Below are 25,297 nucleotides of genomic sequence, written 5' to 3'. Positions count from 1 at the left end.
AAGCATGCGTTTATAAGTTATTAAACCATCACTCCATGCTTGATGGTGCACCTCAAGTTTAGTCGTGCGCCATTTGCGTTCCAGCTTTCTACATAATAATTTCTGAGCTCTAGTTTCTTCTGTAAACCACGGGGTGCGCTTTTTTGGAGCCTTTTTTAACTTTAGCGGTGCTATGTTATCAATGGTTTCGCGCAGGGCGTCGTTAAAGTTGTTAGTGAGGTTATCAATAGAGCCCACATACTTTGGGAATGGTGCCATTACCGAGGGCAGTAGGTCAGCAAGAGTTGTCGTTGTGGCCGTATTAATGTTGCGGCTGCTATAGCAGTTATTATTATTATTAGTTTGACGAACATGCGTCTGAACCTCGGATTTTATAAGGTAATGATCGGACAATACTTTAGTATACGGGAGTCTCGTAACTTTGGAAACGGTGATGCCCCTGACAAGCACTAGGTCTATCGTATTACCGTTGCGATGCGTGGGTTCATTTATTATTTGTGTGAGACCACAGCTATCAATTACAGTCTGGAGCGCTACGCACGGTGGGTCCGATGGGGTATTCATATGGATATTAAAGTCCCCCATTATGATTATATTATCGGCGTGTGTCACTAGATCAGCAACGAACTCTGAGAATTCATTAATAAAGTCCGAATAGGGCCCTGGGGGGCGGTAGATAACAGCCAGGTGTAGAGGCAGCGGTGTGACAGACCTCATAGTAAGCACCTCAAACGATTTATATTTATTATTTATGTTAGGACTAAGGTTAAAGTTTTCGTTGTATATTAGTGCGACCCCCCCACCCCTTTTGAGCGGACGGGCAATATGCGCATGTGTAAAGTTAGGAGGACATGCCTCATTTAGCGCAAAAAAGTCGTTTGGTTTAAGCCAGGTTTCGCTGAGACCGATGACGTTAAGATTGTTGTCTCTGATAATATCATTAACTAACAACGTTTTAGGAGACAATGATCTTATGTTTAAAAAACCTATATTATAGGTAGTGGGCTGTTTTAGGGAGTTTTTGATCAAATTATCCGTAGTAGCAATATTAATAATGTTGTGTTTATTATGCCCAGTGCATTTAGTATAGTTACGACCATATCTAGGAATTGATACGACAGGAATTTTCCGATTGTTTGATTGTTGCTTTGATAAACTGCACGCATCATGGTTAGCCACCTCAGTAACGGGGATTTTCCGATTGTTTGTTTGTTGCTTTGATAAACTGCACGCATCATAGTTAGCCACCTCAGTAAAACACATGTCCAACTCTGAAACACTCAAAGCAGAAAAAACTTGTTCTAATTTAACTGACTCCTTACCCAGACCAGTAGTCTCGCATCTTTCATCTAAAACCGTCTTCGGGATGGAGGAAAGTGGTGTTCTGTGGGGATTAGCCTTCTGCTTTGTTTTTAGCCCCGCTCGGCATCCGCGTTTCCGATCACACCGCTGGCGTCTGCTCCGTAGACGGCCCCCGCTGCTATTAGACTCCCCTGCTTCACAGGCCGCTGGATGTAGCCGCCGATGTATTCCCATGCTAGTTAGCAAGTCTAGCACGCAAGTGTCTATCAGTCCAAAACGGCCCGATATGTCCACATCCAGAAGTGTCTGGCGGTCGTACGTGATCACGGAGTGACCACGATGCGAGCCAGCCATGAAGTCTGCAGAACTGTCCGGCATTTCCGCCAAATGTTCCATCTTTAGCAGGAGCTCCTCGAGAGCGCAGCCCGTCCGGGCGCCGCCATCTTGGATTCTTTTATGGTGAAGACAGGAACTGTGCAGTCGGTCTTTAGAGTTTTGACAGTAGGTACGGAGTCTCTAGAAATAAAATGTGTTTCTCTGCGTCCGCCCTGTTAGTGATTTTTTTCTTAAATATGAGCTTGCAGCAGCCAGCGTCATCTCACAAGATCCTCGGGTGCCGAGAATGTCAAACAACTGACGAAAGTGAAGTCTTGGTATGATTGATGATTGCTCATTTTTATGTATATTTTTTAATGCCTGGCTTGAGATCGACTGACACACCCTCCGAGATAGACCAGTCGATCGCGATCGACGTAATGGGCACCCCTGTTCTAAACAGTACCGGGATAAACGTTAGCATTAGTGAAATACCAAAATATATGTCACTGAGTTGTATACCTTTTAGATTAGTTAATAAAAGCTATCTTTCTAACATTAGCATGATAAAAATGCTCACCATAACATGCATGAAGTACCAAAATAGCTCTTGAAAAATATGACCAAAATGAGCTAAAAAAAGCTAGCATGCCATCCGTACTATGCTAACATGCTAACAGTTAGCATAAGTGAAATACCAAAAGGACATAAAGGTGTATACCTGCTAAACGAGTATACAAATACAAATACATTGCTCTGAGGTGTGTACTTTTGAAAAAATGTTTTTCAAATTCTAGCATGCATCAAGTACCAAAATAGCTGGGGAAAAATCTAGCATATCATTCGTCAAGTAACAAAATATTTGACGCTAAGGTGTACACCTGCAAAATTAGCAAAAAAGCAAGCTTTCTAGTATTATAATGGTAACGACTGTGCTGCGAGCTAGTAAAATGTTTTGCTTTGGGCCGCACTTTGTATTAGGTTGAGATGTCAGCACTGGTGCATGTTTATGCTTATTGCATGATTTAATTGGTATCGAACACTCTTTGGTCAGTATGCATGACAACCGCTGGGAAGGAGAAAAAGAAGACGAGGAGAAGGAAAAGGACATGCCAAAGCAAAAGAGGAACCAGAAGGAAAAGGAGGACGTGTCCAAAGCTCCTCAGGAACAGAAGGTGGGTGTGAGGAAAGGAGAATATTTACGCTAGAACCTCCTTGGGGTCTCACTGCACATTCTCTCAGGTGGTCGAGGCTGGAGATGAGGAAGATGACGACCAGTGGGAAGACGCCAGCGACGGAGAGCAGGAAGCGTCCGATGGAGATGAGGATTCCAGTGGCGACGAGAAGAAAGACGCTGGTAACGCCGACTCCCCCAACTCGCCTCGCTCCAAACCGTTGTCGGCTGGAAGCCCCAAAGAGCGGCGAACGCCCCGGCCCAAGATCCACATCCCGCCCCCCTCAGCGGCCTTGCAAGACCCGTCGCAGGTGGGGAAGCCTCCTAGCCCCTTCTCCCCGCTGCACGGCCACCGGCCTGTGTCGGACTGGGGGGAGGAGATGGAGATGTTGTCACCACAGAGCAGCATGGGAGAGAGCCCGCTGAAATCCCTCAGTGCTGAGAGCAGTCCCGCACCAAAGGAGGAGAATGTGGAGGACACTGCCCCCATTGAGGAGGACACAGGTACAGCTTGTTTATCTGCTGTTAACTAGGGAATGTCATTCTGATCAGGGCTAGGGGATATGGACGAAAAAGTTTATCTCGATATATTTTTACTTCAACTCGATATTCGATATATATTCCGATATATTTTTCTGTGAAAGTATACATTTAAAGATATACATTTTTGAGCGAAATTCAGTGAAATTGAGGTGAAGGACAACCTGTTTAAGTAGCATAGAATAGAAACAGTACATATTATTTTTACGTAAAATAAATTACATAGCTGTGCAAATAATACAAAATGTATGAAACTCAGGAAAAAAAAAAAAAAAAAATGCAGGCACTTTTTAATTCCCAGTCGACGATGTGTACGGTTCTGGTCAGCGCCAAGTAAGTGACTTGACTTAATTGTGCGGCTATGATCTTCCTCATGTCGGCATACATTTTTGGCAGCATTTCTTGTGCATATTTTGATGAGAAATGATTTGGGCATACATGGTAAACAACTCAAATTAATGTTTTTTACAGACGCATATTTTTGCCCAAATGTGGACAAGTAGACTCATTGTGGGGTTCCTGGATGTCGTTTACATCGCTATAAGAAAAATCTAAAGAAGAGAATCCCTCAGCCATCTTACACTAGTTTTTTTAATATATAAATCTCCCGCTTGAATATTCCCTCTTCTCTTCTACGACTCTCTCGTCATTATTTGGGGTGTCTGTTGTGATTTCCCTTCCTGGTTCTATGACCCGCCCTATCTTGCCTTTGATTGGCCTGTTTTTCCTTAATCTCAACCAATCGTAACCCTTCATAGTAAACAACCAACCAATCCTGGATGTTCTTATATTTGCAAGCACGTCTTGGAAAGAGGAAGGGGAGCAGTTTAGTAGCCCATGAGAGGGAGTGGGGAGCGGGAGAGAATCAAGGAACACAGCAAATAAGCGGTGTTTGGTCATTTTAACGTGAACTAATAAATATCGATATCACGATATTTTCTTAGTTCATATCTTGTTTAAAAATATATCGAATTATCATACAAACTCGATATATCGCCCAGCCCTAATTCTGATACCAGTGAGACCGAAACCAATCACTTGTATTATCTGTACATTTTTTCAAATAATAATCAATTTGTAACCTGTTTTAAAAATATTTAATTATAATTATTATACCGAATACATTGCGAGAATCGGTTTCAATCTATTCTAAATCGAATCGTCACCGCAGGAATCGGATTGAATCTTTAGGTTCCCAAAGATTCACACTCTTGTCTACTACTCTTTTAAATATTTTGGTTTTTGCCCTCAAAGTCCTCTTGTGTCCAGGGAATTATTCCCTGAGTTAGTAAACACGAACAAAAACAACAAAATATTTAAAACTTTATTTAAAATCACCACATCGAGAGGAGCCAGATGAGGTGGTTCTGGCATCTGGTCGGGATGCCACCCGAACGCCTCCCGAGGGAGATGTTTAGGGCACGTCCAACCGGTAGGAGGCCACGGGGAAGACCCAGGACACGTTGGGAAGACTATGTCTCCCGGTTGGCCTGGGAACGCCTCGGGATCCCCCGGGAAGAGCTAGACGAAGTGGCTGGGGAGAGGGAAGTCTGGGCTTCCCTACTTAGGCTGCTGCCCCCGCGACCCGACCTCGGATAAGCGGAAGAAGATGGATGGATGGATAGATATTTAAAATAATGTCAACTTGATCATTCTAGTATTGATCATGTACTGATACTGCCTTTGAAAAAGACATTACTATGGGTGTAGCAAATTGTTTTAACTTCAATTCGATATTTGCGGTTGTTACAATCCGAAACGATTCATTGACTTGAAATCGACTAACTTTTTAGCAAAAAACATCAAACAGTGTGAAATAAATATTGGATACTAGACATACAGTACAGGCCATAAGTTTGGACACACCTTCTCATTTCAATGTGTTTTCTTTATTTTCATGACTATACTATTGTAGATTGTCACTGAAGGCATCAAAACTATGACACCTGTAAAGTGAAAACCATTTCAGGTGACTAACTCTTAAAGCTCATCGAGAGAATGCCATGACTGTGCAAAGCAGTAATCAGAGCAAAAGGTGGCTATTTTATAGAAAACTATAATATAAAACATCTATTTTCTGCCGCTTCGCCCTTTTGGGGTCGCGGGTGGGTGTGGAGCTTATCTCAGCTGCATTCGGGTGGAAGGCGGTTTACACCCTGGACAAGTCGCTACCTCATCACAGGGCCAACACAGATAGACAACATTCACACTCACAATCACACACTAGGGCCAATTTAGTGTTGCCATTCAGTTATTTCACCTTGTTTAAGTACATAACTTCACGTGTTCATTCATAGTTTTGATGCTTTCAGTGACAATCTACAATATAAATATAGTTAGTGTAGTAATTATGTTGTGTGGCGAGTTGCGTTTGTTTGGACCTTTCTCAGCCACCGCAGCTATCCGCTAAGTTCGTTTTGATTACGTCACCGACGGGGAAAAATAGACTTGACGTTTAAAGTCCTAATTTTTAGAAGTCTTAAACTTCGTATGGAGTATGTAGTTTTTAAATCCAATGTGTTCCTTTTTATAGAATAGATCAAATCGATCGATTCCCTGTTTTAAACAATCTTGGATCGATACCTATTTTCCTGAAGGCATACTTGCCGATCACAGATAGATGTACTTCAAATTTAGAAATATAAATATATCTACTGCTCAATTATTGTACTCCTAGACATCACCGATTTATTAATGGATGGGCTCTCCTTTAGTGTAGCGTACTCCTGGCCGACTTACCAACAAGAGTTATCGTAATATTATCCTCTCTATATACTCTTGTTAATCCACTTGTTAATTTCTTGTTAGTAAATGCTTACTTTCTGCTGCAACTCACTCCTCAAACTTTACTAAGCTCTTATTTGAAGCTAGTTTAGTAGCTAGCATACTGTATAGCCGGCCTTGCTCACTCAGTGCTTGACATGTTTAGCCTCGTCCTTCAGTGATAATGTACATGATCATGATACGTTAGATACTAAGAAATGCAGTTTATTTGCCGCAATAGAGGTGAAGGTTATTAATTTAGAGTAAGGGCTCCACAATGTGTATGGATATAATACAGTTGGCTGCTAGCTGACCAAAAATCAGAAGAGTCTGTCAGAGGGGTTCAGCGTTTGTGATCGACATTCAAAAGCACTAATCGGCAGTGGCGATCACATACGGTTTTCACGAAAATGGTACGATACTGTTCGGTGGCTGATTGATCAGCGCATCACTAGTATCAACATCTTTTCGAGCATGTATTTTAAAAATGTGCCCTGCCCCTCTCCTCTCTACTAACACAGAGTATCAAGCCACTCCAGAAAAGGCTGAAGTCCAAGTCACTGTGTCCGAACCAGAGTACACACCTGCAGAATCCCAGAACAAGCCGCCATCGTCTGACCTCACGCCATCAGAGGTGTCTGACCCCGTCCCCTTGGAGGTCAGCGAAGACAGTCAGGATCCGCCCGCCACCGACTCACAAGGTAAAGACCCCAAGTCCTAACCCAATGTACTAGTCCATGGGTGTCAAACTTTTTTTTATTGAGGGCCACATCACAGTTACGGCTGCCCACCAGAGGACCACTATGAATATATATGAATGTAAATGTGTACAGTTGTCTATTGCCACATCACACTTCAAATATCGCGGTTTCACCACATTACAAATTTTTGTAGTTTTGTTTTTTAAGCATATTTTTGCCCTATATCAAGCATTTTCAACCATAAAAATGGCCAAATTAACTAAAATATCATTATTTTAGTGTTATTGGCCACTGGATGAGACCAAACCAATCAGATCAGTTACGACACTGATGATTGGATTAAAGAGTGTAAAAGTGACTAAAGGGTGTTAATTCATGTCTAAAGGCTCTCATAGGAGCAGTTTAGCTCGGTTGGTAGAGCGGCCGTGCCAGCAACCTGAGGGTTGCAAGTTCGATTCCCGCTTCCGCCATCCTAGTCACTGCCGTTGTGTCCTTGGGCAAGACACTTTACCCACCTGCTCCCAGTGCCACCCACACTGGTTTAAATGTAATTTAGATATTGGGTTTCACTATGTAAAGCGCTTTGAGTCACTAGTGAAAAGCGCTATATAAATATACTTCACTTCACTTCACTTCACACTTCATAATGCGGAAAAAAGGGAGTAAACATTTGTATGCTCTAGCTATGGAAATATTATACTTATAATTAAGGATGCCTACTTTACAGAAATTCACTTATCGTGGTCATGTCGGGAACCAGTCAACAGCGATAAACAAGGGATTATTACTGTAATCGCTTCATAATGCTATGACACAGTTGTCTATCCGATTACTATATTTTCTTACCAGAAAATTGGTGGATAATTTGCTTTGAAATCGAAAGTCAAGTTGACAAGCAGATATTTAGGGTTTTTGATAACACATTTTTTTTTAAATATCTTGCATTCATATTTATTTGTATTGCTGTGACACGTAGAAGGTGTAGTATTATCAAAGCTCTGCTTCTTCCTACTCCATCTCAGACATGTTGAGTTGTGTAATTGTGAGCATGAGATGTGATCAATGTCTGAAATAAACTCCCCAAAAAAAAGGAATTGCATCATACACTTAGTAACAAAAGATAAAGTACTTTATTGACGCATATTATTTCCAGGCTTTTGTGAGCCCTGTAAAAATGAGGTGGCGGCCCAGATTTGGCCCCCGAGCTTTGAGCTTGACACCTGTGAACTAGTCTGTTCAGTCCTGGCTGGCGAAAGAGTTGTCGCGGTAAAGTGACAACAGTCTGAGTTTGACGTCTAATGGCAGACAAAGCTGGCGATCCGCCAACGCCGCTCGCCGTCCTGGTGACCCAGCCCAGCATCACCGAAGCGGGAGATGAAGACGATGATGCGACCGATATTGGTGTCACCGACGCCGCAGCAACATCAGAGATGTCCTCCAAACAGCCAACCTCAGGTTTGCCACTGATGAATGACACTTTGATACTCTTCATGGCTGCCATGTTTTTTGTTTATGCGAGGCAGGCAAAAGTATAGAGGACCTTGGTCACTGATGTTGGATCTGTTCTTCTGCACCAAACTCGTCCAAGCATGTCTTCACAGACCTTGACTTGTGCACTGGGAACAGAAAATTTACTTTTCAAAAGTGTTCCCATAAAATTGGAAACATACAATTGTCCAACATGTCATTGTGAATTAAAAATAACTCATCAAACCTTGTTGATTGAGTCCATTAAAACAGGGTTTCTTAACCTTTTGACCCCGGGGCCCACTCAAATATTAACAATGAATTAGTAATTTTACTCCTAATTTTAATCTTATTCAATAATTATATCTAACCTACTTACAGTTTAATATTGTCAACTGATATGAGGGAAATTGTTAATCACAAATATTAATAGCAAGGCTTAGGGGCAGGTTGATCACAAAAATAAGTAATCAATTACACTGAAAAAGAAGGGACTCAAAAAAACTGATGAAAAATATATTTACATACAATTATGCAGTTCTAAATTAAATAAATTCTAAATAAATTGATAATAAATAACAATATATATCAACGAAACTGTCAATAAAATGAAAGTGAAGTAAATTATATTTATATAATGGTTTTCTCTCGTGACTCAAAGCACTTTACATAGTGAAACCCATTACCGTATTTCCTTGAATAGCCGCCGGACATGTAATATGTGCCTGCCTTGAATTACTGTCGGGTATAACTCGCTCCCCAAATTTATTAGCGCATGCTTACTTTTACCGCTGGGTCAAATTTGTGACGTCACGAGTGACTCTTCTCCTGCCGTCATTTTCAAGATGGCGGAGGAGACTTATTTGCTTTTACTGTGTGTAAACCAGGGGTCTTGTTCCACAGCCATACTGATCACACTAATGGTTGTGATATAAAACAATTTTAACACTCTTACTAATATGCGCCACACTCTTTGAACCCTAACCAAACGAGAATAACAAGCACATTTCTGGAGAACATTGGCTCTGTAACACATTATAAACGCAACATAAGAATTACCCAGAATTCCAATGCATCCATGACTCTTGGCTATATTATACACCCGCTAGCACCAACCGACAATGGGCCTCGGCCCTATGGTTAAACAAAACACAGAATTAAAGTGTGTCCGTATTCTTCAAGACGTGTGCAGAGACGTGGCCTGATGGAGGTCTCATATCGCCAAGGTGACGCCGTCGTTCCCGTTCTGGTCACGTTTTCTTCTAAAAAAAAGTGACAGAGTAAAGTCGCTCAAGGTGGTCAATTGTCACATGATCTGTTTTTCAGCTCTGCTCATTTAGCGACCGCAACTAGCACTCAGCTTGTAGCTGTGGTGGCGTCACTTTGGCTAATGGCTGAGTTGACAATCTGTCACAGCAAGAAGCGTTGCTTCCACTTCCACATTAAAAGCTAACCATTAAGTCATTGATTGATGGAAATGGTACCGATGTGTCAAAGTGTGCTGTGGTAGCGCTAAAAAGCATGGGTCACATGGCCTCACCAGCTCGTGAGCTGGTGTCAGGGTGGGGTCGAGCAGGGAGTGTGCGGGAAACCATAGAGATTAGAGGCGCAATTAGGTTTTTGACAGGAAACGAGCTGCTGGAAGAATGATGGAGATCAAGTGCTGAAGTCTGATCTGATTAGGTCTCTTGATGCTCCTCATGTCCACATGAAGACATAGCGTGCAAAACACCAAACTAAGGCTGGGCGATTATATAATTGTGATTAATTTTTGTTTGATCAGGGTGATCAACTGTTAGCATTTTTACCCCGATCAAACAAGGTGAAAATGTCTTTTAGAGCAGTGTTTCTTGACCAATTTTTGGCCGCCAAAAAAAATTGTTTTCTCAGCTGTTGGCCGAATGGTCGCAGTATTACTCAGTTGTAATATACTCTTCCACCACTTGTGGCAGTTACATATCCATCCATACATTTTTTACCGCTTATCCCTTTTGGGGTCGCGTGGGGTGCTGGAGCCTATCTCAGCTGCATTCGGGTGGCAGGTGGGGTACACCCAGGACAAGTCACCACCTCATCACTGGGCCAACACAGGCAGACAGGCAACATTCATACTCACATTCAAACACTAGGGCCAATTTAGTGTTGCCAATCAACCTATGACAATGTTAAACAAACAAAGCTAAAGTCAGAAATTTTTTTAAGCGCAACATTATGACTGAAGTGGTAACCCTGTATTTTCAATTGCACTTACATTTTGTTAACAGTTTATATAAGAAACATATTTGAATATTTATTTATTTTAGAACTGCGTAATTGTATGTACATTAATTTTTTTTTTTTTTTGAGTCCCTTTTTGTTAAGTGTTTGATTACTATATATTTTTGTAATCAGCCTGACCTCCGCCTTGATAATAATCTTTGTCATTAACACATGCTTTCATATCGTTTGACAAGGTTGTAAACTGTAAGCAGGTCAAATATAATTACTAAATATCATTAAAATCATGAGTAAAATGACTAATTCAGTGTTATTATTTGAGTGGGCCGCGGAACCACCAAAGATTTGGGTCAATGTCCAAAATGTTAAGAAGCCCTGTGGTTAGAAGTTACCGCAGTAGTAAACAGTAGGGAAGCAACGGTGCTTGGTTTAATCCTGCACGGAACAATCCGCCTTTATTGACCGTGATCCTGTGCTTGCGTGCGTTCCTCCCTCCGTACGGCCGTCCTTGTCTACCGTCGCAAAAGTCATGCTTGTCACAACGTAATGAACGTCCAATCAGCCTTGTGTCTCTTTCCCTTACACAGCTGGAAGTGCAGCCCAGAAGAACATAATAAAGAAATAAGACCAACACTAGCATAGAAGTTGAAGCACAACATTTAAAAGGAGCACCGAATTCAGTGACAGACTTAAGTGTCACTGTCTTCTCTAGCTCACCAGTAATCCTGCCCTGAATGAAGACTCGCAGGCAGGCACAGAATGTCTTTGCGACTGAACTGCTCTATTGGTCCCGACCGGTAAAATAAACGTATCTCCTCATTTATACCCTTATGATATAACATGTACTAAAAAAACTCCGCGGACAGTTTTGGTTCAAAAAATTTTTTAGTTTGTGGATGAAAACATTTTGTTTCTATAACAAGCATTAAACATTTGTTGGGACACAATATTTTACAGTACTTCAAATTATTAATGTGATTATTTTGATAGTCAATTAGTCAACTACATCTTAAGTCAACTAATTACATAATAAAGCATACACATATTTAATAGCTTTAATTTTCCAATCGACTTCTAAATGCTGCTAAAGTTTTTTAGGCATGTGCTTACAGAAAACAAAGATGACTAATTTATAAATATTTATTTACACTGTAACTGGGCAGCTCGTTCAGCTGTTAGAAAAATTTAAATGACTATTCAATTTTATAAATTAAAAAAAAAGGAAAGGCAAAGTGCTAAAAAAAAAAAAATTTACCTCGTTTGTCTATTTAAAAAATATTTAAAAATAGCTGCAATGAAAATGAAACACAAAATGTAACTAAAAGAAAAGCATTTTGTGAAGTTTTAAATTTGCACACTGGTGTATTGACGATTGATTAACTTTTGGCAGTTTTAGCACTTTATTAGACTCAATGTGTAGAATTATGTATTTGATTAATGCTTAAAATGTTGGCTATTTAGCTCGTGCGTGCGGTGCCTTTTTTACGGTATTGCAAATTGACGCTGCTTTAAAAAGTACAGCGGGGCAAAAAAGTATTTAGTCAGCCACCGATTGTGCAAGTTCTCCCACTTAAAATGATGACAGAGGTCTGTAATTTTCTTCATAGGTACACTTCAACTGTGAGAGACAGAATTTGAAAAAGAAATTCCAGGAATTCACATTGTAGGAATTTTAAAGAATTTATTTGTAAATTTTGGTGGAAAATAAGTATTTGGTCACTTCAAACAAGGAAGATCTCTGGCTCTCACAGACCTGCAACTTCTTCTTTAAGAAGCTCTTCTGTCCTCCACTCGTTACCTGTATTAATGGAACATGTTTGAACTCGTTATCTGTATAAAAGACAAACAGTCAGACTCCAAACTCCATTATGGCCAAGACCAAAGAGCTGTCGAAGGACACCAGGAAAAGAATTGTAGACCTGCACCAGACCGGAAAGAGTGAATCTACAATAGGCAAGCAGCTTGGTGTGAAAAAATCAACTGTTTGAGAAATTATCAGAAAATGGAAGACATACAAGACCACTGATAATCTCCCTCGATCTGGGGCTCCACGCAAGATCTCATCCCGTGGAGTCAAAATGATCATGAGAACGGGGAGCAAAAATCCAAGAACCACACGGGGGGACCTGGTGAATGACCTCCTGCAGAGAGCTATGACCACAGTAACAAAGGTTACCATCAGTAACACACCACGCAGACAGGGAATCAAATTCTGCAGTGCCAGACGTGTCCTCCTGCTTAAGCCAGTGCATGTCCAGGCCCGTCTGAAGTTTGCCAGAGAGCACATGGATGATACAGCAGAAGATTGGGAGAATGTCATGTGGTCAAATGAAACCAAAATAGAACTTTTTGGTATAAACTCAACTCGTTGTGTTTGGAGGAAGAAGAATACTGAGTTGCATCCCAAGAACTCCATACCTACTGTGAAGCATTGGGGTGGAAACATCATGCTTTGGGGCTATTTTTCTGCTAAGGGGACAGGACGACTGATCCATGTTAAGGAAAGAATGAATGAGGGCATGTATCGTGAGATTTTGAACCAAAACCTCCTTCCATCAGTGAGAGCTTTGAAGATGAAACGTGGGTGGGTCTTCCAGCATGACATTGATCCCAAACACACCGCCCGGGCAACGAAGGAGCGGTTCCGTAAGAAGCATTTGAAAGTCCTGGAGTGGCCTAGCCAGTCTCCACACCTCAACCCCATAGAAAATCTTTGGAGGGAGTTGAAAGTCTGTGTTGCTCGGCGACAGCCCCAAAACTTCACTGCTCTCGAGAAGATCTGCATAGAGGAATGGGCCAAAATACCAGCTACTGTGTGTGCAAACCTGATAAAGACCTAAAGTAATCGTTTGACCTCTGTTATTGCCAACAAAGGTTATATTACAAGGTATGGAGTTTAATTTTCGTTATTGACCAAATACTTATTTTCCACCATAATTTACAAATACATTCTTTAAAATTCCTACAATGTGAATTCCTGGATTTTTTTTCTCATTCTGTCTCTCACAGTTGAAGTGTACCTATGATGAAAATTACAGACCTGTGTCATCATTTTAAGTGGGAAAACTTGCACAATCGTTGGCTGACTAAATACTTTTTTGCCCCACTGTCCTTGAATTGATGTAGACAAAGTTTAGCTGGCTGACTTTGGCTAAAATTATATTTTAATCTGTTTCACACAACTTTTTACTTGTTAGCTAGCAAGGCACAAGAGAAGCTGACACTCTTACAGAGGCTGAGACCGCATCCTCCCTCCAGATGTCTGACATTGTGGAGTGAGGATGTATACAAGTAATCAAACAATACAAATAATAATTTTACCATTTGAAAGTGTTGTTTAGTAAATGTTAACATGAAATAGAAGTCTTATGGTATTCAGCAGAATGAAGCTTGTGATGACAAACACAAAAACAAAAATAACTTGGAGAGGGAATTTATAGAAATTTAAACAGCATCTTTTGAGGGACAAAAAAGTTGTTCTCTTTACCCGCCCGCCCATGACGTATCGAAAAAGCAGCAAAACTGTGGCCCTAAAACCGGGGTACAGATTGGGCGTGGGTTACTTGTATTGTAGCACCTCTATTAAACACAATCATAGATATGAACAAAATGACAGTTGCAGCTGTTAGCATATATTTATATAAAACTTTGCGGAAATGTGTGCTACAGGATACCGCACTAGTAAAAAGTAGGGATGCAATGGTACTCGCTAAAATCCTGCACGGGAGAATCCGCTTTAATTTTTAAAAAATGTTTGTGATATTAATCGTGATCAGATGATATGAAAAAAATACTTGTGATTTTTTTTCTTTTTTGCCATATCACCCATCCCTACACCAAACACAGCCAGTCTAAGTCCAAGCTTGATGACCCCACTGCCGGCAATTCTTGTTGTTTCGTGCTTTGGATGAACTTGAACCCCAGGGTCTCAAAATGTACTTACTCATTTCAACAATCTGCAAGTGTCCCTGGATAAAGTTAAATATTTCTTCTAGGGTTCCTATTTCGTCCTGTCTTCTTCTTCTCCGGTACAAGCTACATTTGCAGTCCATTAAAATCAACAAGCCTGGATGGCTAAGTTTTACCTGCCACAAGTAAATGAATATACGTAAACCAATGGTTAAATGTTGACTCTTCATTAACAGGCTGAAGCTGCCAGCGACGTTTGCTCGCTCCTGAAGATGACGACGTCGCCAGAGTGATGTCATACACTCGCCAACAAAAGACGAGGGAGGGACAGAGCCTCGGGGCAGCCATGCTCAACCGTCACCCGTCTGTCTGCAGGAGTTGGGCGCCTCCTCGAGCACCCTGCTGCGTCACGTCTCATACTTGCTGCCCACCCGAGCAGACAAGGTAAAAGATTTCGCAAATTTACAAATAAAGCCGAGCTGCTGGAATCAGCCGACCATACAACCTGTGACCACGCCCCCTGGCTCTATCAGACGAACCAATCACAAGGCTGCCCAGTCTGCAGTGAGTGACACTCAAATTTACATGATCTTGTTTACGGTTTTTATCAGATTTTAGTCTCCGTCAGTAGATAATACACAAAACGATCAACTATAAGCAATGTTTGTCTGTCAATGAGCTCAGGTTAGTTGATCTTGCTGGTGCAATGCTTATCAGTTCACACATCACGGCAATTCACACTGTGTGCGAAAGTTTCAAGTTTCCATTTTTTGCATTCACCGGTCAAAGCAAGAAAAACAGCAAGTGTTGCACAAAACTGGGACATTTTTCCTAAACTTTCTATATGCGGGATCGCAACAATGGACATTTAAAATGTAATCAGGATCTGGGCATGTGAGGATTCCTGGATTCACGATTCGATTTAGAATCTATTCTTGATTTAACACTATTCTCCCTTCAACTCGATTCACAAAATGTATTATTTGGTACCATATTATCATGAAACATTTTTCAAAACAGGTTAGAAAAGCTCCTTATGGTTGCATGGAGTCAACTCGATTCACAAAATGTATTATTTGGTACCATATTATCATGAAACATTTTTCAAAACAGGTTAGAAAAGCTCCTTATGGTTGCATGGAGATGGCCTAAAAAAAAAAAAATTATGACTGTTTTTTTATTCCATTTTTTAAAATTATGAATTGATTTAGAATCCAGTTGAATAAGAATCACGACTCTAATGTGAATCGATTTTTTTTGTTTGCACCCCGAGACTTAAATTGCAAATCATGCAGTGAATAAAATACCTTTGTCAGGGAAAGAATTTGTGTTTTTTGGTCCTGAATAAATTTTTTGTAATGTTGGTTGTAGAACAGATAAGTGTATGCATGTTTAAAGACGCTGCTTGCGGAAGACTTTGACCTTGTAGGACAGGAAGGTGGAGGACTCATTAAAAGCCTGTGACTCATCAGTGCAAGACAGGTTTTTTAAATTTACACCTGCTGTGCTGTTGTGTTGCTGTGCACATTAGAGTGCGCTGGAGGATAAAAAGCTGCCTCGGCCCAGCACTGCGCCCTAACATCTGCTGCTGCGGGACATTCTGCCTCAAACTATGACCCAATCGCTGGATGTTGCGCACTTTCAGCCCCTCCTTTTGCCATCCTGCATCAAGTTTGCCAGAGAAGACTAAAAGATGAACCGCAGATGACGCCACTGTCTCTTCAAAATAAGAGTTTGTTGTCTCTTCGGCATTGACGGCATTTTTTTAAAGCCAATTTAACAGCATTTTAATGTCTTACAACTGCAATTTAGAGCAGTTTTACAACAAGTCCTCCATGATGTCCTATAATCTTTATTACTAATCACTCAATTTAATTTTAATGAACTGGCAGCAAGTCTCAAAATCAACCATTAATTATAAAACATGGATTTATTGGTAAAAGTTATTTAATTGACTTGCATCATTTCGATGTTTTTTTATTTCATTTGATATACTAAATTTTGGCTAAGTAACATTAAGTCTCATGTCTTTGTTGGCCTCCAAAATAGAACTGTTTGTGGTTCAGTGTAATTGAAAGTAATAGAGATGTCGTTTGAACTGCTTATTTAAGTGAACAAAGAGAAAAGATTTGCAGTTCTGAGGTGTTTTTTATGCACATGCAGATAGTCAAAGGAGGCAGCAGCATTTAGATTTACTTTTTTAATTGAAAAATATATATTAAGTATATCTTTGTATTTAATTGTATTTTAATACACTTATTTTTCTGTTATCTGAAGTACTTTAAACATACACACATTCACATTTGTACTATGTCATAATTTTTATTCTTATTGTATTTATACTTTTTATATCCATAAGTACTGTATTTGATTTCTATTTTTAATCAATCAATCAAAGTTTATTTATATAGCCCTAAACCACAAGTTTTTTTAAAGGGCTGCACAAGCCACAAAAACATCCTCTGCTCAAGATCCCACATCAGAGCAAGAAAAAACTCAACCCAATGGGATGCAATGTGGAACCTTGGAGAGGACCGCAGAAATGGGGACACCACACTGAAAGGAACAGCTGTTCTAAATGTGTCCACTGGATGTCGCAATAGCAATTCTTTGTAGATGATTCTACTTAGGTAAAAAATAAATCACCTGATGTTAGCACAGTGCTTCTTAACTTGGGTTTGATCGAACCCTAGGGGTTCGGTAAGTCGGGTTCGGCGGAGCCTCCGCCACGGAGGTAATAACACATTTGAGTTATCGTGTAAATAAAAACTTCTCCCTATCAGCGTATTATGGATACCCCCAAACAATGTTCCCTCTAATTTCCCATCTGATTTGCAGGTTGTTTGATCGATTTAAACTTTTACTAGCAGATTGCAAAGGAAGAGAATACATTATATGAAACAGTAGTTTACACAGTTCTGTACGTATTCCATTCAATTGACCACTAAATGGTAACACCCAAATACGTTTTCAGCTTGTTTAAGACGGGGTCCACGTTAATCATTTCATGGTAAAGTGTGTAATTTGTTGAGTTCATGCACTGTGTTGGTTTTGTTCTTCGAACAAAGTGTTCATGCACGGTTTATTTTGTGCACCAGTAACAAAACATGACTTTCTTGAATTTAAAACAAAAAACATTTTATTTTTCACGAAGAAGGGTTCGGTGAATGCGCATATGAAACTGGTAGGGTTCGGGGTCTCCATAAAGGTTAAGAACCACTGCGTTAGTACATCAGTAGAGGAAAATGATCAAACTACGTAAATAACATACTGTAATTTGATTTTGATATATTTTTTAATCTTGATGGATTGAAAATTAACACTAATAAATTGACTGATGAATTTCTTCAGAAAATAAACAAAGATAAAATACTTATTAATAACCTCAACATGTAAATGTAAAAAGAAACATGATTTGATTTACCATGAATTGATTAATGTGGACCCCGATTTAAACAAGTTGAAAACCCTTTTCGGGTGTTACCATTTAGTGGTCAATTGTACAGAATATGTACTGAACTGTGCAATCTACTAATAAAAGTTTCAATCAATGAATGTCCTATTTCAGAATGTGCTTGCTCTATTTTCAAACAAAGAAAATAATCTGAAGTTATCTTTATTTCTAAATTATTGTGCCGTGATTTTACCAGTCCAGCCCACTATGGACTAGATTTTTCTCCATGTGGCCTATCTAAAATGAGTTTGACAGCCCTGTTCTAATGTAATTTTGAATTTACTCCATACGTTTTTGCGTTGCTTTTATTTTGAAACGCATCCCGGAAATGACTTCCAACGCCGCGTGGAGCTTGACAGCCGTCCTCTAGTCGGCCGATGAGAGCCTCCTTGAGTTCAGTCCTCCCGGTGTGCACAGAGGACGCGGTGTGCTCCGGACGCAGCAAGCAGGACCGGAGCCTGGCCGACTCGGAGCAGCTGAGCCCCCGGACGGAGCACACAGCGACGGGAGTCAGTGGGCTCCGTGCTGCGCCACCTCAGATGATCCCTCGCCGCTCCACGGAGGACACACTGCAGGTGAAATCGGCGCTAATCACAAGATGAAAGGAGCGGACGGGGGCGCGAGAGTGACGGTGGACAAGCTGAACGGGGACCCCAAGAGGAGGCCGAGCTACCCGGGAGAGCTTCGGGCCAAACACGTCAACATGTCCGGCAAGATTTGGGTAAAAGTGGCTATGGCCATCGTTTACTTCCTCTTCGTGTCCGTGACCGCCTTCGTCCTGGTTATTTATTACGTCTTCTTCTGGAAGCCAAACTCCCCGAACAACGCCACCAGCACCGCAGCGCCTAACCGCACCGACTGCGCGCCCTAATTTGGATGAGCGCGCCGTGGTGGTAAGTGATGGACGGATGGAGGAGGAGGGGGACGTCCGGAGTTTGTTCGGGATGCTGCTGGGCGGACTAAAGAGGGGATGCACCAGCTGGACCCTCTCCTGAATTTGTCCTTGAAGGACCTCCATGGACCCCCTCAGGCATGACCATCAAAAGCATTATTCTAGTTCAGTGGTTCTTAACCTTGTTGGAGGTACCGTCCGAACCCCACCAGTTTCATATGCGCATTCACCGAACCCTTCTTAGTGAAAAATAAAATGTTTTTTTTTTTTCAAATTCAAGACAAAGTTATATGTTTTTGGTAACACTTTAGTATGGGGAACATAATCTAAGTCAGGGGTCCCCAACCTTTTTGTAGCTAAGGACCGGTCAAAGTTTGATAATTGGGGGGGGGGGGGTAATATTTTTTAAAAAACAATTTTTTGTCATGAAAAAGGGAGTTTTTTTGGGTTGGTGCACTAATTGGAAGTGTATCTTGTGTTTTTTATGTTGATTTAATAACAATTTCTTTTTTTTTTTTATAAAAAAATACTAAAATTAATAAAAAAATATTCTGCTGCCCGGTACTGGTCCACAGCCCGGTGGTTGGGGACCACTGATCTAAGTAACAAAGTCTTAATTTAAAGTTATTAGAACACTAGGGGAACATATTCTAAGGAACAAATACTTAATTTAGAGTTATTTGGACATTAGGGGAACATATTCTAAGTAATAAAGACTTAATTTAGAGTAATTTGGTTAGGGTTAGGGTCAGGGTTAGAGGGATAGGGTTATAACAAGGCCATGCCGAATAAGGGATTAACAAGTACTTAATCATGTCTAGTTAAGAGCCATTATGTTACTAATTTGCATGATAAAAGCAACTAATTAATGGAAAATATGTTCCCCATACTAAAGTGTTACCATGTTGTTTTTACTAGTACACAAAATGAACCGTGCATGAACATTTGTTCAAACAAAACCAACACAGTGCATAAACTCACAACAAATTACAAACCTGCAAATCATTCAGCTGTTGCCGTATCCGTAATACGCCGATAGGGTGAAGTTTGTAATCATACGATGAGTCGGGTGTGTTTTGACCTCCGCCAAACCCTTAAAGCCGACTCACCGAACCCCTAGGGTTCGATCGAACCTAGGTTAAGAACCACTTTTCCATTCAACTTTATAGGAACACCTCCATGGACTTTCACCAGTTCTCTCCCCTTTAAGAATGCTTGGAGAAGAACCCCTTAGCTTGTCTTTACAGAGATGTCTCACTCTGACGACATGTGATCTGCCTTGTTCCCTTCTTTCACAGCAGGGTGCTGTTGTACTATTCAGGTATCTTCAAATGTAGCAGAAGATGTAGCTTACGGTCTTGCTGTAAAGAGACACACACACATGATATCCTATCAAATCTCCCTAGTATCTTTTTAGAGTCACATTTGAGCTTCAATGCAAACCTTTGTAATGTCCAGCTCACTTCCTGTCCTCAAAGTGACTTTTGTTGCTGTAGGACTGCAATGATTATAATGATAAACTATGCATTTATTCCAGTGTGTGTGATGTTCTCTTTTTGTTTTTACTTAATGCAACTCAACCATATAACTGTCCAAATCAGGGGTGTCAAACTCATTTTTGAACGGGGCCACATGGAGAAAAATCTACTCTCAAGTGGGCCAGACTGGTCAAATCACGGCAAAATAACTTAAAAATGAAGACAACTTCAAATTGTTTTCTTTGTTTAAAAATTGAACAAGTACATTCTGAAACTGTACACATAATATTTTTTTAATTTTTATTTTTACAATTACCTGTTGCGGTTAATAGTATATATACTCTATTTGTCATTATACTCTATTTTCCACGCTTCCGTCAGTCTACCCCAGGGCAGCTGTGGCTACTGATGGAGCTTACCACCACCAGGTGTGAATGAATGTTGAGTCCCACTTCTCTGTGAGCGCTTTGAGTGTTTAGAAAAGTGCGATATAAATCTAAGTTATTTATTTATTTATTGTTTATATTTTCTGAATAAATTAGGTGATAATGTTCATCAGTCAACTCCATCCATCCATCTTCTTCCGCTTACCCGAGGTCGGGTAGCGGGGGATGCAGCCTAAGCAGATAAGCCCAGACTTTCCTCTCCCCAGCCACTTCGTCTAGCTCTTCCTGGGGGATCCCGAGGCGTTCCCAGGCCAGCCGGGAGACGTAGTCTTCCCAACGTGTCCTGGGTCTTCCCCATGGCCTCCTACCGTGCCCTAAACACCTCCCTAGGGAGGCGTTCGGGTGGCATCCTGACCTGATGCCCAATCACCTCCTCTGGCTCCTCTCGATGTGAAGGAGCAGCGGCTTTACTTTGAGTTCCTCCCGGATGGCAGAGCTTCTCACCCTATCTCTAAGCGAGAGCCCTGCCACCCGGCGGAGAAAACTAATTTCGGCCGCTTGTAATCGTGATCTTATCCTTTCTGTCATGACCCAAAGCTCATGACCATAGGTGAGGATGGGAACATAGATCGACCGCTAAATTGAGAGCTTTGCCTTCCGGCTCAGCTCCTTCTTCACCATCAGTCAACTCTTTAGTGTTGATTTTCAATCTATCAAGATAAAAAAAAAAATATCAAAATCCAATTACAGTATGTTATTTATGTAGTTTGACTATTTTCCTCGACTGATGTACTAACACAGTGGTTCTCATATGGGAGTACGCGTACCCCTGGGGGTACTTGAAGGTATTCCAAGGGGTACATGAGACTATTTTTTTAATTATTCTAAAAATAGCAACAATTCAAAAATCCTTTAAAAATATATTTATTGAATAATACTTCAACAAAATATCAATGTAAGTTCATAAACTGTGAAAAGAAATGCAACAATGCAATATTCAGTGTTAACAGCTAGATTTTTTGTGGACATGTTCCATAAATATTGTTTATGTTTAAAATATTCTTCTTTTGTGAAAAAATGTTTAGAATTAAGTTCATGAATCCAGATGGATCTTTATTACAATCCCCAAAGAGGTCACTTTAAGTTGATGATTACTTCTATGTGTAGAAATCTTTATTTATAATTGAATCACTTGTTTATTTTTCAACAAGTTTTTAGTTACTTATACATCTTTTTTTCCAAATAGTTCAAGAAAGACCACTACAAATGAGCAATATTTTGCTCATATTTTGTTATACAAATTAATAAATCAGAAACTGATGACATAGTGCTGTATTTCACTTTTGTATCTCTTTTTTTCAACCAAAAATGCTTTGCTCTGATTAGGGGGTACCTGAATTAAAAAATTGTTCACAGGGGGTACATCACTGAAAAAAGGTTGAGAACCAAAGTACTAACATGTGGTTTATTTTGTACATATGTATCACAAAGAATTGCTGTTGCGACATCCAGTGGACACATTTAGAACAGCAGTTTCTTACTTTTAAAAATATCAGGTTATTTTTTATACATAGCAAACTCATCCCGTGGATAAAACCTGTTCGGGGGCCTGTACCGGCCCTCGGGCCGTATGTTTGACACCCCTGGTCTAAAGAAACAGCTTTCAGTATAATTGTGCAATCGCAATTTGTTAAATTAACACCTCTTTTATGCAGTATTACACCTGGATTCATACAGCAGGCACAATGTGTCCCTCAATGCTTCACATACAGGTGTATGCATTTCACAAAAGTAAAACAACTAAATATTCAAGATAATATACATAAAGATTTTTTTAAATAAATGCATTGCAAAATTAAGACATGTTTGTATTAGTTCATGTATAGAATATGTTTTACTAGAAAATTCCTGCAGAAATGTTGATGGGCCTGCTATCTGTGCACTGGACCTCTGGCCGGGGGTCGCCGGGAGCTGCAGTACCGAGTGTCCGAATCCATCAGTTTTAGGTGTAACTGTACAAAATGAGCTACTGAGCCAGCCTAAAACGTTAGCATGTAAACATTAAAATGCTAACACTCAGCAAATGTGCTAACGGTGGCATGCTGACAGTTAGCATGTCTCACATGTCAATTAACACAGCTGTAAGGTGTATGGCTTCAGAAATAGAGAAAACAGTGTAAAAGTAGATGGGAAAAGTTATCATGTTTAAGTTAACTAGATGGCATGCTGACATTTGCATGCTAAAAATAAGTGTCACCTACCAAGTACAATGCAACTGGGGTAAACTGTAGCAAAACTAGCTGAAAATGTTAGCATGCTAATGTTAGCATTCTAGCACGCTAACGTGAGCATGGTAATAGTTAACTTGTGTCACATACCAAGTTATATGACTCTGAGGTGTATAGATGGGGAATCAGAGGAAAAAAGAGTACATTTTGCACACAAAAAAAGTTAGCAGTTTATTGTTTGCATGCTAACAGTTTCCAAGTATCACGTATCAAGTTATATGACTCTGGGGTAAACGGTTGCAAAACTAGCTCAAAAAGTTAGCAGGCTAGCAAGCTAACGGTAGCATGCTCAGTGGCCTTGTGGTTAGAGTGTCCACCCTGAGATCGGTAGGTTGTGAGTTCAAACCCCGGCCGAGTCATACCAAAGACTGTAAAAATGGGACCCATTACCTCCCTGCTTGGCACTCAGCATCAAGGGTTGAATTTGGGGTTAAATCACCATAAAGGATTCCTTGGCAGGTCATCGCTGCTGCTCACTGCTCCCCTCACTTCCCAGGGGGTGATCAAGGGTGATGGGTCAAATGCAGAGGACAAATTATGCCACATCTAGTGTGTGTGTGACTATCATTGGTACCTTAACTTTAACTTTATATGACTGTAAGGTAAACACGTAAAGTTACCTTCTTAATTAAACAATGAGAAAAATAAAATTGTAGTTTTTCACAGGCACCTGAAAAAGTGCAGTAAAGATTTTGAACAGTAGAGGGTGGTATTGTACATCAGATTAACATTTCACGACACTTGTCTCTTCCTAAATAAAGCCCAGACACAAAAATAAAAAAAGGACATTGAGGATTTGCAAAAACATTTGGCATTTTGGATTTTTTGTGTATTTAAAAGGGGCCAATACATATTAATGAACATTTGACTAGTAAATATGTGAGATTATATACAATGGCTAATTTCCATCTCCTGTCCCTTGGCAGGTTGTTAAAATTAAGACAAATTCAAAACAAACAAACTCACAATTTCATCCTATTCATCCTCTCCTTAAAAGACCTAACCTCGATCCAGACCTCATGGTAAACTACCGACCGGTGTCTCACCTTCCCTTTATTTCGAAAATCCTCGAAAAAATTGTTGCAGAGCAGCTAAATGAGCACTTAGCGTTTAACAATCTATGTGAAACCTTTCAATCCGGTTTCAGGGCAAATCACTCGACTGAGACAGCCCTCGCAAAACTGACTAATGATCTATTGCTAACGATGGACTCTGATGCGTCATCTATGTTGCTGCTCCTCGATCTTAGCGCTGCTTTCGATACCGTCGATCATAATATTTTATTAGAGCGTATCAAAATACGAATTGGTATTTCAGACTCAGCCCTGTCATGGTTTAACTCTTATCTTACTGATAGGATGCAGTGCGTCTCCTATAACAGTGTGACCTCGGACTATGTTAAGGTAACATGTGGAGTTCCCCAGGGTTCGGTCCTTGGCCCTGTACTCTTCAGCATCTACATGCTGCCGCTAGGTGACGTCATACGCAAATACGGTATTAGCTTTCACTGTTATGCTGATGACACCCAACTTTACATGCCCCTAAAGCTGACCAACACGCCGGACTGTAGTCAGTTGGAAGCATGTCTTAATGAAATTAAACAATGGATGTCCGCTAACTTTTTGCAACTTAATGCCAAAAAAACGGAAATGCTGATTATCGGTCCTGCTAGACACCGACCTCTATTTAATAATACAACTTTAACATTTGACAACCAAATAATAAAACAAGGTGACTCTGTAAAAAATCTGGGTATTATCTTCGACCCAACTCTCTCCTTTGAGGCACACATTAAAAGCGTTACTAAAACGGCCTTCTTTCATCTCCGTAATATCGCTAAAATTCGCTCCATTTTGTCCACTAAAGACGCCGAGATCATTATCCATGCGTTTGTTACGTCTCGTCTCGATTACTGTAACGTATTATTTTCGGGTCTCCCAATGTCTAGCATTAAAAGATTACAGTTGGTACAAAATGCGGCTGCTAGACTTTTGACAAGAACAAGAAAGTTTGATCATATTACGCCTGTACTGGCTCACCTGCACTGGCTTCCTGTGCACTTAAGATGTGACTTTAAGGTTTTACTACTTACGTATAAAATACTACACGGTCTAGCTCCAGCCTATCTTGCCGATTGTATTGTACCGTATGTCCCGGCAAGAAATCTGCGTTCAAAAGACTCCGGCTTATTAGTGATTCCTAGAGCTCAAAAAAAGTCTGCGGGCTATAGAGCGTTTTCCGTTCGGGCTCCAGTACTCTGGAATGCCCTCCCGGTAACAGTTCGAGATGCTACCTCAGTAGAAGCATTTAAGTCTCATCTTAAAACTCATCTGTATACTCTAGCCTTTAAATAGACCTCCTTTTTAGACCAGTTGATCTGCCGCTTCTTTTCTTTCTCCTATGTCCCCCCC

General features: G+C 40.5%; 1 protein-coding gene and 1 long non-coding RNA gene across 6 annotated transcripts in view; both read left to right on the top strand.

The window, feature by feature from the left end:
• ccdc9 (coiled-coil domain containing 9) overlaps positions 1-15,751 on the top strand; it is a 44,216-nt gene extending 28,465 nt beyond the window's left edge. For 4 of the 5 annotated variants that reach the window (XM_061877559.1, XM_061877560.1, XM_061877561.1 and 1 more), the window contains 5 exons: positions 2,672-2,792; positions 2,860-3,295; positions 6,616-6,795; positions 8,101-8,250; positions 14,625-15,751. In XM_061877559.1, coding sequence (XP_061733543.1) covers positions 2,672-2,792; positions 2,860-3,295; positions 6,616-6,795; positions 8,101-8,250; positions 14,625-14,629 — 892 coding nt within the window. In that variant the 3' untranslated portion in view covers positions 14,630-15,751. The remainder of the gene's footprint in view (positions 1-2,671; positions 2,793-2,859; positions 3,296-6,615; positions 6,796-8,100; positions 8,251-14,624) is intronic. The other variant, XM_061877562.1, reaches the window with a different exon arrangement.
• Positions 15,752-17,952: 2,201 nt separating this feature from the next.
• LOC133536888 (uncharacterized) lies at positions 17,953-20,270 on the top strand. The gene is made up of 2 exons (XR_009802578.1): positions 17,953-18,563; positions 18,651-20,270. It is a non-coding gene; the product is annotated as an uncharacterized LOC133536888 (long non-coding RNA).
• The last annotated feature ends 5,027 nt before the right edge of the window (positions 20,271-25,297 follow it).

This window comes from Nerophis ophidion, linkage group LG18 (assembly GCF_033978795.1).
Source record: "Nerophis ophidion isolate RoL-2023_Sa linkage group LG18, RoL_Noph_v1.0, whole genome shotgun sequence".
Lineage (NCBI taxonomy): Eukaryota > Metazoa > Chordata > Actinopteri > Syngnathiformes > Syngnathidae > Nerophis > Nerophis ophidion.
The sequence above is the reverse complement of the archived record's forward strand: the minus strand, read 5'-3'. Positions and strand labels throughout refer to the sequence as shown.